This window comes from Malaclemys terrapin, chromosome 3, assembly GCF_027887155.1.
Source record: "Malaclemys terrapin pileata isolate rMalTer1 chromosome 3, rMalTer1.hap1, whole genome shotgun sequence".
NCBI lineage: Eukaryota > Metazoa > Chordata > Testudines > Emydidae > Malaclemys > Malaclemys terrapin.
Genome location: NC_071507.1, coordinates 3,736,100 through 3,748,266, shown reverse-complemented (window position 1 = coordinate 3,748,266; position 12,167 = coordinate 3,736,100). Strand labels below are relative to the sequence as shown.

The following is a 12,167-nucleotide window of genomic DNA, read 5'->3' as shown; positions in this document are numbered from 1 at the left end:
GATTCTGTCTGCTCCGCCTGGCCTTGGGGCAAGGCCCTATGGAGAGAACTATGCTTCCCCTAGGCAGGCAAAGTAGTGGATGTGACCTCCTCACAGGCAGCCCCCTGCTTGGAGTCAGGCCGTCTGACAGACAGGTGGGCTACGGGATCCTGGCGATAGCACTGAGCGTCCTGAAGAACGCACTGACATCACCCACACCACTGGAACCTTCCCTGTGACTGTGCAGGTACAGATACAGGCACTAGAGAGTGCTGATAAAAGGGGAGATCTGCGCCGGTGCCAGGCCCCTTCCACACCCTTGTGTCTGGAGAGCGAGAGGCTGTGAGGGGGCTACAGGACACCGCCTACTAGTGGAAATGTGCAGAAGCCTCCCCAAGAACCACCATGTGGCTGGTGGTGCGGCATCCCAGCTATAATACCATATCCATCCTAGACAGCCCACCTCTACTGCCTTCCCTTCAACGACTCCTTGTGTACATCTAGTAACAAATCCTGAGCCTGCTTCCTCCTCTCCCCACTGGGCTGTCACCAGCTCCATGTCGCCAGCCCCTACCTCATCCCTCCCCGGCCCTCTGCCACACCCTCATGTCCTCTCCATTGCTGCCAGCTGGTGGATTGCCTCTCGCCCGGCCCATCCCCAGGCGTCACTATGGACACCGGGAAAAGCAGCAGAGCCTGACCCCAGGACAGTAACACCACTTTGCATCACTAGGGCGCAATCTAAGATCTTTCTAAAACAGTCCCTCAACCCCCTACAACTTAGCCCCCTCCTGTCCCCCAGCCCCTCACATAACTGTCAGAAATGACTGTCTGTGCCACACGAGTATTCAAGGATTTCCCTCCCTGCTTTGCATCAATAACTCAATCACAGCCTCTTCATTCATTCACAGTTGTCCAAATCTCTTGATTACTTTTCTTCAGCCACATTACCCCGCCAAATTTCACACCCCGTGCGTTTACTAGAGTGCATTCTCCCCCGGCTACATTTGTGAGAGCCCTTGTTAGACCTCCTAAGCCCTCTGTCAGCGCCATTTCCGCCTGCCTCGTTTACTGACCTTTCTCTTTTCCTCTCAAGCCTTAATTGGCTCTTTACTCAGTTTGCTTCCTTTCTTTCCCCTTTTCAGCGGTGGCATTTCCCCTGCCCGGTCCCTCATGACACCACACTGGCCGCTGCTTGCCCCTCGTGCCTCTGAGAATTTCTCAGCCTTCTTTCACACGGATTGTTTTCCATACTGCTCCCCGCTGCGCTGTGGTAACAGCCGGCTCCCCAGCCAGACATATTCACCTCTTCCCCGTTAGCTTCAGGGCCGTTGCAAGTGCATAACTAAGGGCAGAATCGGACTCGGGGTTTAATTCCTTTTCATTTACTGTATTGAAATCTCAGACCCTTGCCCATGCCACCAGACTGTATGCAGACCTCACCCAGCCTGGGATGGGTGCTACCAAGTTTCCTTATCGCCCTGACATGATCAATCAGACTCTCCTTAGCGGCCCAGGGTGGCGTCTCCTCTGGCTGGACTCTCTATTTTTGGGATCACTGTGTTCAGTTGTATTTGTTACCTAGAGGCCAGATTGCCCTTCTTCTAGGAGAAGGGGTGGGAGAGGGACTGGGATCTGGAAGGCATTTCAAGGTCTTTCCTTAGGATTGTTTGGTCCGGAGGTGAGGAGTGGCGGATGGCTCCCCTCCCTGCCAACTTGGCAACAGCTCTGCTCTCAAACCCAGCAGACTTCAGGGGAGCTGCCAGGGGCATAGGGATGTGTGCACCAGGCACTTTGCCTCTGCCCCAGCCTTGAAGCCCGGCCACTTAGCGGCATCGTTCCGGCCCACCACTGCCCCAGGGCCCACCTTGGGAGTGGAGGGTCTCCACAGTCCTGAGTGGACTCTGCCAAAGATAACACCACTCCCAGAATACACTCCCACAGGCACGCCCCAGCCCCAGCCCTCCTACCGCTGCCCAGGTGCGGGGGCAGGGACATGCTGTGGAGGGAGCTGAGCTGACCTGCTTTTCCAAGGACATTAAAGCACTCCATTAACAGAGGAGTGAGCCGTTCTGAGTGTGGTCTGGGGACTGTGACATAGGGGCTGGGCATGGGCAGAGGCTGGGCCGGGCACCGTGAAGCGCTTGTTGTTACGCACAGCCTGTTGGAACCGGACACAGAATAGAGAGCTCTCTTGAGAGTTCCTTAAGCACTGAGGCCCAGCTCCACAAAGGGACTTAGACACCTGAGTCCCAGGTTAGGTCCCACTGAGATCTCCAAGGCTCTCGCTTGGCTGCCACCTACCCCTGTAGGTGCCTAAATTCACTCAGTGGCTAAATGTTCAGGGTAAAAGTTCCCTCTGCCACGCCTCGCATCAGGCATCCAGGCCCCTATCTCCCACCTAAGCCCCACCACGAGTCACAACCAGGGAAGGTAGGTGGAGGGGCACCTAGCTTACCCTTGACGTCAGATCCACTTGGTGTCCTCTGATCACGCTTACCAAACTGGGTCCCACTCAAAACCCAGCCGAAGGAGGTGGGGGTGCTCACCTGATAACTTTTAGCCAAGTAAAGCACTCACCTGGGATGTCAGAGACCCAGGTTCCCTGCCTGATGGGGGAGAAGGGATTTAAACAGGGGTTTCCCCCCTCCCAGGGGAGTGCTCTAACCACAGGGCTACGGGATGGTCTGATGTGGGGCTCTTGCTGAAGTGTTTTACTTTGGATAAATAATTAGCGAGACACTGGAGCAGGGAGACCGGGCCCTGGGACTCCCACCTCACAGGTATATGGCCTAGCCCTGCCAGGCTAAAGAGTAATTCCCTCACTCCGACACACCCATCCTATCCTCTGTATTCTCAGAGATTATTTTTTCTGCTACAAAGGTATGATTTGCAAACCTGAGCGATACAGTGGTTGCAGACGCACTCATGCAGGGGGTCTCAAACTGGGGGGCGTGACCCCCTCCAGGGGTCACAAGGTGGTTACATGGGGGTTGTGAGCTCTTAGCTCCGTGGGGCTGATAGCCCCGAGCCCCCATTAAATTAAATTACACCCCCCCATTTTTAATTTATAAGGGGGGTTGCTGTGTGAAAGGGCTCGCCAATACAAAACGTTTGAAAACCACTGAGCTAGAGCGTTGAACAAAAGGCAAAGTCTAGTTGAACACTGGTGGCGAGTTTAGTACTTAGGGGGGTTATCAATATTTGTAGCTGTGTGGTGTGTTCATTTTGGTTTTTAAGGGTCACGGTTACTGAGTCTGGGCTGGGAAGGGAAGACGTGATATTGGAGACTGCGACTTGAAGGGCTGAGCTTCCCAGCCAGAGTGTGGGCGGGGCACGAGGAAGCTCTTGTGATTGGTATGCACAGCCAGGTGGAGGTGGACACAGAGTAAAGCAGAGCTCTTGCAAGTTCCGTAAGTTCCAAGTGATCGCTGTACACCACACTGAGGTCCTTGGAAGCTGGTTCAGAATTCCTGATTCCCCCCCTTCCCTGGCCATCGCAGTCTGTAGCCGACACCACTGATGGTTCACTGCCGGCGTCCTTACCCAAAGTACTTCTCCCCCAAACTCTTTGGTAGCAAATTGTGTCTCACTGGCCTGGTAAATCTTTATGAGCTGCAGGACAGCCCTTCCACCTCACCCCCCTCTCCTCTGTATGCAAACACACATTAGTACATTCACTCTCACCTTCCTCTCCCTATCAGCCCTGGGGCGGGACAACTCCACCTCCAGTTTAATGTGTAGAGTGGAACTGAGGCTGTATCTGAGCTAACAGAAACCTCCTATCAGCCCCTTCTGACTTACAAACTCTGCTAATTTTCCACCTACGAAGCTGGGCCTGACCCCCTCGTTTATCGTGCCAGACTAGCATTGTAAAGCAATCATAGTCTAAATGAGACTCCATCTCTTTAAATGGACTCAGTATAATACAGACAGTCACCTGCCATTTGAGCAGGCTGCCATAGTCTGACTCCAAAACCTTCCTCCACACTAGCCAAGCCTCGCACCTCTGAGAAGGCCACCGACATCGGCCAGTTACCCGTTCTCTGCCCAGTCCCCTACCACTGCCCTTGGTGCTGTCGGTTTTCGTTCCACTCGTGCTCAAGTGGACAGCAGCCCCTGGAATTCCCTACACACCTCAGCAGGAGTTTGGTCATTACCACCATTGCTCAGGCGCTTTGGGAGACAGCAGCTGCGTTTTCTCTCTCTATCTTGGTCAGACATCTTAGGTCTCATTCCTCACTGTGTAATCAGGGTCACCCACCTCCTCCACCTCTCAGGTTCACCCCTTTCTCTGCTGTTCTCACAGCCTGTTGGGGCACATTAACCCTCAGTGTCTCAAATCAGCTCATCTACGTGTCCGAAAACTTCCAGGGGTGCAAGTTCAGTGAGCAAGATAGTGGCCACTGTGATTATGCCTATACAGCAACTAGACATAGCAGCTGGCCCGTGCCAACCGACCCGAGCTCGTGGGGCTCAGGCTGTGGGGCTGTTTCATTGCTGTGTAGACTTCTGGGCTTGGGCTGGAACCCAGGACCTTGAGAGGTGGGAGGGTCCTAGAGCCCAGGCTCCAACCTGATCTCAGAAGTCTACACAGCAATGAAAATAGTCCAGCAGCCGAAACCGCCTGGCATGGGCCAGCTGTGGGTTTTTCTTTGCTGTGCAGACATACCCTATGTGTAGGCCTTGCATGAACAATGAAAGAAAACAGAAGTAAGGAAACAGAGATTAACAGTGCACAAAGCGTGAATTCACAAGTGGCCTTGTAAATAATACATAGCTAGTAGATAAATGATAAGCAAGGTCATGCGTGATAAACTCACAGATGCACCTTTGCTGACCAGTACATACTGTAGCATAGGGATAGGTCATGATCTACACAGGGATTGGGTCACAAAATCAATAAGCCAATTGTCAAGCATGTGATACAATGTAGAATGTGATGCGCATGTGTTAGTCTGTTTAGAATAGGCATATAACCTGATTTACAGTGCTGTACTTTGGAGTTGTGGTGCCCCTGAATTCACCATGCTCCACCAGAGCATGATCACATCACGTGTAGCTCTCCATGAAATGTCAATAAAGAAACCTCAGCCACGAGTCTGGATTCCAACCGAGTGTTGGATTCCAGAAAACTGCAGGAAATGTTCTCCCAGAACTGGAAGAGGCACTCTGGATAAGACAAGTGGCAAAGGTCTGAGGGAATCCCAACATTTTGGTGCCAGAACCCAGGATCCACTTGTCTAAAGCAGGTAAAATACCTTCAGTGATGAGTCCAGAGTAATACACCCCTTTGTGTTAGGCAGCAACGCTCACAGTAAGGGAAATGGAACTGAAAGGGTTAAAGTATGAGGAAGCTGGTACCTCTCTGGAGGGTTGGATTAAATCCAAGGGCAGACCCTTTGGACTCCCCAGAAAAGTGACAGGAGACTGGGACCGGATGGAAAAATGGAACTCCAGTAAGTGGAGCAACATTTTAAAAAAATAAGAAGGAAAAAAACATGTTCTCTCCTAAGAAAAATTCCGTAACATAAGAGAAATAGAAGGCGGTAATTTGGATATTTATGGAAAAGAATTACTGGCAGGACACAGCAAAGGTCTCTTGAATGTCAGTGGAGCTTTAAAGATTAAGACCCATGGACAACCATGGAGGAGCAGTAATTGTAGCTAAAGAATATGTGCAAAAAGACTACAAAGATAAGCTCAAAGCCAGCAAGAAAAATCACTGAGAAATGTGTCACTTTGGGAGATAGGTAAGTGATTTAAGGAAAAGGTATGGGCAGTTATAAAGGAGGGATTGCACCATTTAACACTGCATAGCTCGGAGGGAACTAAACCGTTGGGTTTGTGGAGGTGTTACAAAGTAGAAGTGTTAAAAGTAGAAGTGTTAAAAAGTTTAATAATAAAACCCAGTTATGTCAGTACAACTCTGGATAGTCACGACTGGTGGAACCCTCGGTCAGGGGGTGATTACTGCTATGTTTTTGCCCCAGGAGCCTTTAACAGCCACTCTGAAGGAAAATGAACCCTTTTCTCAAAGTAATGGTCTGTAAATAATAAAGTACAAATGACTGCTGCAGGCAGACAGACAAGATCATTTGACTATGGACGATTTAGTCAAAATCACTAAAAACGAAATAAGGATTTCTATATGGCTCCACTGCTTCTGAGTGTACTAGTGTGGATGTAACCTGGGTACAGTTGTGTAGAAAAATAATCTAGAGTAACACAAGGGGCGCTGATCAACTCAAACAACAGATTGTAAGGGGAAAAAATGGGGGAAACACGTAGTAAGTTAAAACAGAAATACTGCCAGTCAGAAAAAGAAAAAATTGAAGTGTTACTATTAGCTTACTAAAGTCTCAGATAGCTGAGACATGGAAGGAAAATAAGGGAATAAAAATGGCAGTAAAATAAAATGTGGCTAAGATACAGCAATTATCAGATCCCAGGCCAAAAGCGTTCGCCTGTGCAAAGCTTAAATATACAAATAAAACTGCAGTTTAGAAATGTGATGGCATCTGCTCATAACTTGCCATTTGCAGAGGGAAGACAGCAGGAGTGTAAAACCATTTTAGGAGAGAAGAAGGTTCAGAGGCTCAGCTGGCAAGGCTAAGCCGAGCAAATTTAAAATATTTATTTGGTCTCGAACTGTTTGCAGCACAGCAAGGGACTGCAGAATTTCTTTTTTTTTTTTTAAACCTGTTTAAAAAGGAAATGTAAAACGTAAGCATGAAATAAATTGGCTTTTAAAAGATTCCACTACAAATCTAGCCAAATCTTTCATTCAGAGTTGCAAAGCTGACCCAAACTCTGTGGGGGCAGCAGCCAACATCTCCTGGCAGCCTTAACTTTGTTCGTTAACACATTGGGCACCTCAATGCTTTGACAATGATTGAACATTTAAAAAAAAATTAGGTTATAAATGTTAACTATAAAGCAGTAAATGAAAATAGGGACTCAAAGGGTGGCCAGAACAAGGAGAGACGCTGGATCCCTTTTTCAGTAATAAAGCAATAGCTGAAACAGTGGCAGAAAAAATATTAATAATATATATTATATATAATTAAATTGACATCGCTAATATAATGTCCTGGCAAGTGAAAAGTGGAAGTTACTTATGAAAGCAGTAGGCATTCCTATGGAACATGCAATGTATCCAGTGAAAGGGGGAAAAGAAATGTGAACGTGGTACTTAATTCAAATAAGGGGGCTCCAAAGAGGAGCTCTGACAGGTTGTGTTTTCTTTTTCAGATAGCCATGTGCTCTGAAAGGAGAAACCAACCCAGAGCCAAGGAAAATCCGTAAATATAAGCAGTGAAGCCCAACCACTGTTGGAAAGTGCCACCCAAATCCTGTTTTCTTTTAACGGGTTATTAATTACGGATGATGGAGCAACTTCGAATAATGCCCTGCCCATTCACAAACATGGCAACATTTCCTGTTGAAAATTGTATTCAAAAGTCTTGTTTAACTGTGGTGTAAAATAAATGCCGCTAAGGGAATAAACACAAGAACTATATGGTAGTGCAGGGGTAGGCAACCTGTGGCACGTGAGCTGATTTTCAGTGGCACTCACACTGTCCGGGTCCTGGCCACCAGTCCGGGGGGCTCTGCATTTTAATTTCATTTTAAATGAAGTTTCTTAAACATTTTAAAAACCTTATTTACTTTACATACAACAATAGTTTAGTTATATATTCTAGACTTAGAGAAAGAGACCTTCTAAAAACGTTAAAATGTATAACTGGCACGCGAAACCTTAAATTCGAGTGAATAAATGAAGACTCGGCACACCACTTCAGAAAGGTTGCTGACCCCTGTGGTAGCGTTTTGTAAGTCAAAACAAACAAAACAAAAAAGATTAAAGTGTCTAAGACTGCAAACAGGTCCATAGTTTAGGGTTAAAATCTACCAGGGGAAATGTTGTACACAAATGTTCAATTTCATTATGTGTCAGAGTTATTGAATTTGACCAATTAGCAGTTACCTAAAGGACTGTGCCCACTGACCGTTGGGGCACTTTCTGAATACCAATGTCTACATTAGAATGGTGTAAAATGTCCAAGGGGGAGCAGCAACTACAACAAAAGAAACTTAATAAGACTGGCACAAGAACTGGACTGTTTCCAACTGACATGTCGCTCTGAAACCAAGCTGACATCAAGATGCTGTGGGAATGTGACCAAGCATTTCAACAGAAGACAGCCACAAACGTCTCACACCCACTGAATGAGCAAAACCAAGAATTCATTAAGCTTTGTTATCGGTCTATAATAAACATGATATTGTGACTGCTTTCAAGGAAGTACGGGATTAAAGCATTGTGCTCCAATAGAGTGCAGTATGGGGGATACACGCTATACAAAGTAAAACCAGCCTTAAGTAATATGGAGCAAGAAAACTTGCCCTCTTTTATTGCCACAGAAAAGTTAAATCTGTAGTACAAGAAAGAGGACAGCAGTTGGTTCAGGATAAGGAAATGAACAAAGATCCAATACCATGAAGTTAAATGTGAAGTCACTGCAGCCCACCTGGTGTGAAAGGAGTTTGTTTTGCCTCCTCAAATATTGTTGCAAACAAATGACAAGGTCTGGAAAGCCCAAGACTTGTTCTGTTGTTGGAACCTGAGAGACACTAAGAGGTATCATGTCTTACAAACAGGGTCGTGGGCATGTGGGTTCACTCTGAGGGGCACCGTCTACAGATCACACAGTATGGTTGAGATGCTGGGAAGTCGGTGCAGTAAAAACTACCTATGCTGGGAATGGCAAGTGTTGTATGGTGGCTGATGGGGACCACTTCCAGTATGGATCCAGGGAATGTGCTGAATTTGTTGTGGTGATAGATAAAAACACAATATACAAGCTGTTAGGGGATAGAGTAACTGTAGAAGGATGCTTTAAAAGCAGGGTGACCATATTTCCCTAATCTGAATAAGGGACACCTGGTAAAATTACTCGTATTCAAGAGAGTTCAACGGCAATCAATCAGAACTATGCAGTTCAAACGTTCAAATTAACATCAAGTTGACTGAGCCTCCGTGAAAAAGAAATACTGCGTAGCCGGATACTTTTTATTTGCCTTTTTATTTTATTTTTAAGGCTTTAGGGTTCACACAGGGAGGGGTGACATGCACGCCTGACCTCCCCACACACACAGGGAGAGGTCACACACATACACACACACACACACACACACACACACACACACACTCCTGCAAACCTCTCTCACACAAGGGGAGGGGTGTGACTGACTGACCTCCCTCCCCTGCCTGGCGCTCTCCGCCCACCATGCCTGGCTGGGCCCCTTGAACGGACCCACCTCTCCCAGTACCTGACGCCGCATCTTCCCGAGGCAACACGTGGGGGGCACACAGGGTCACATGTCCCCCCTCCCCAGATTTCTGCCAGGGTTCACACCAGAATGTGGCCAGCAGCAGCCTTTCGGCCCTGTGTGGGAGGGAAGGGACGATGGGAGCTGCTTCCAGCAGCGGTGGGGGGGGACAGTGGAGGGATGACCTGGCCCATGTCTCCCGTGGCTAGAAGCAGGTGGGCCCTTCTTGCCCGCACAGTGTCGAAAGTCAACTAACACCTCCAGGCTGCTGCTGGCCACTGACATAACCCAGCCGCCTCCTGTCCCCCCCCCCGGCTATAGTGTGGACAAGAAGGGGTTAAGCCCTAAGGATGCGTTGTGCACCAGGGCCCAGGGAACCTGACCAGCGAGGGGCTCAGCAGGGGAGGCTGCCTAGGGGACGGAGCAGCTCCATGCTCCCTGGGGGCAGGACCCAAGGGGTGAGGGGGCTGCTGTGAAGCTGCAGGTTCGGAGCATGAACAGGTTGGAAATCGCTTCCTGCCACTCCAGAGCTTAGCTGAGAGGCGGAGAGGCTTCCCCGTCCCAGTATCGTGCGGGGCTTTGGCACACGCAGGGCTCGGCTCCTCCTGGCCAGCGCCCCAGGCCGGAAGGTCTTGGGCTTTCCCGGGGCGTCGGCCCAACCAGAGGCAGTGGGGGAAGGAAGGAGCTGCCAGCCAGGCTGTTGGTGAGTTGAACGATCCAACCAGGGGCTGGTTCTCCGCACAGCGCTGGGAGCGGGACGTGCCCCGCCGGGGGGGATATGGAGGAGAAGCGGGGCTAGGGAGGGTGAAGGGGCAACGCAGGGTGAGGACAGCGAGAGGGGGAGCATGTAAATGGCCACTGTGTGGCACCTACCCCCACTCATCCGCCATCACCAGCCGGAAATGGGACGGGGGGCTGGGCCCTGCTGGCCAAGAGCCAGCACACAGCGGGGGCTGCACTGATGGACCAGCAGGGGGAGCGGCTTCACCCCACCACCAGCCTTACACACCCACCCTCATCGTCAGCCACTGGACCCCGCCCCCCCACTGACCGCTGCTGGGTGGGCAGCTGGCGAGCAGGGATCCAGCCAGCAGCAGGACCTGCCAGGGAGACAGAAAATACTGGACAATTGGCCTGTTTTTAAGAAAAAGTCGGGACACTGGAGGAGGGCTTAAAAACGGGACTGTCCCTTTAAAAATGGGACATCTGGTCCCCCTATTTAAAAGCAGTATTCCTCCCTTAAGCCTGGATCTTAAAATCCCTATGAGTAATAGTTAGGTATTCAAGGCTACTGCATGTGCTATATATAGTAACAGACTTGGAAGTCATCTGGCTTAGGGAACAGAAGAACTAAAACAAGGGGTTAGCAAGACACACTTGGAACAGTTGATACCCATCACCCAGCTCAGAACCAAACAATATCATGAGGTAGGCACCACCATTGCAGGAGCAGTGAACCCTTTGTGGGCTATGAAGAGTAGGCAGCCTCCACCCTGTCGTTCAGACAGTCAGTGTGCTTTTGATGGTTGTACAGTTAGTAACCAACACTGCTGTACTAAAAAAGAAAAAAAAACGGGAGTGGAAAGGCAGGCCTTGCGTGAACAGTGGAAGAAAACAGAAGTAAGGAAACAGCGCGTAACCATGCACAAAACATGAATTCACAAGGGGCCTTATAAATCATCTGTAGTTAGTAAATAAAAAGTAAGCAGAAGAGGCACGTGTGACTAGCTTGCAGCTTTGCTAACTAGCACATCTTGCGGCGTATGGACAGCTCATGATCTATACAGGGATTGGTTCATAAAATCAGTAAGCCAGTCGTAAAGCGTGTGATACAACGTAGAATGTCATGCTCGTGCATTAGTCTGTTTTGGACTAGGTATATAATCTGATTTATAATTATGTACTTTGGACTTGCAGTTCACCCTAACCCACCCTGCCACACCTGAGCCTGCTCACCTCAGGTATAGCTTCATGAAATGCCCATAAAGAAACCTCAGTGACAAGTCTGGATTCCAGAGACCTGCAGGAAATGTTCTCCCGGAACTGGACACGATGCTCTGGATAAGCCGAGTGGAAGAGGTCTCAGGCTCTGGAAGCCCAGCGCTATGCAGAGCATAACTGAGCTCTGTGCTGAAAAGCTGAATGTCACAAACACACTCTAAGCTAGGCTGAAGGAGAAAGTTAGAGAGAGTACGAGCCAACTTGGCCTCCAACCCTGGCCATGGCAATTGTAAGATCACACACACCTGCTGGAGAAGAGAGCAGTTGGTTACCAGCTCATTTCCATCTTACCTTGCAGCTTCTTCAGGACAGCCACCTCCATCTTGAGGACCTGTTTGGGCTGCTGGGCCGACTCCACTTTCAGGGCCACATTCTCACGGGTTAGGAGATCCATTGCCTCATAAATCTCACCAAAACCACCACCACCAATCTTCTTCAGCTAAAGAGAACACAAAAGCAGGGCTTAGCACAAATGGGCGAGACCACGTCTGTCCATTTACCATCGCACAGCAGGAAGGAGCAGGGCACCAGCCTCTTCCCTGCGCAGGGAGGTACTGGGCCCACTCCCCAGGCTGCCTGTGACATGACCACCTGTCACAATCAGGACACGAGCGGTCTAAGCTAGTGGTCAAAGCAGGAGTTAGGAGAGTCAGGCCAGGTCGGATACCAGGAGGTCAGAGGACAAACCGAGAGCCTGGAAGCAGGCGACCAGGAGATCAGAACCAGGAGACAAACTTGAGAGCTGAACGACAGAACTGTGGTTTCCGTTTGCCAGAAGCTGAGAATGGGCCACAGAGGATGGATCACTTGACAATTACCTGTTCTGGTCATTCCCTCTGAAGCACCTGGCA

At 49.3% G+C, this 12,167-nt stretch overlaps 1 protein-coding gene across 1 annotated transcript in view; it reads right to left on the bottom strand.

Annotated features, from left to right (window-relative positions):
• The window catches only part of TTBK1 (tau tubulin kinase 1), a 113,867-nt gene that overhangs the window by 82,008 nt on the left and 19,692 nt on the right, over positions 1-12,167 (bottom strand). The window contains exon 2 of the mRNA XM_054024430.1: positions 11,608-11,755. Within this exon, the coding sequence (XP_053880405.1) occupies positions 11,608-11,755 (148 nt within the window). The remainder of the gene's footprint in view (positions 1-11,607; positions 11,756-12,167) is intronic.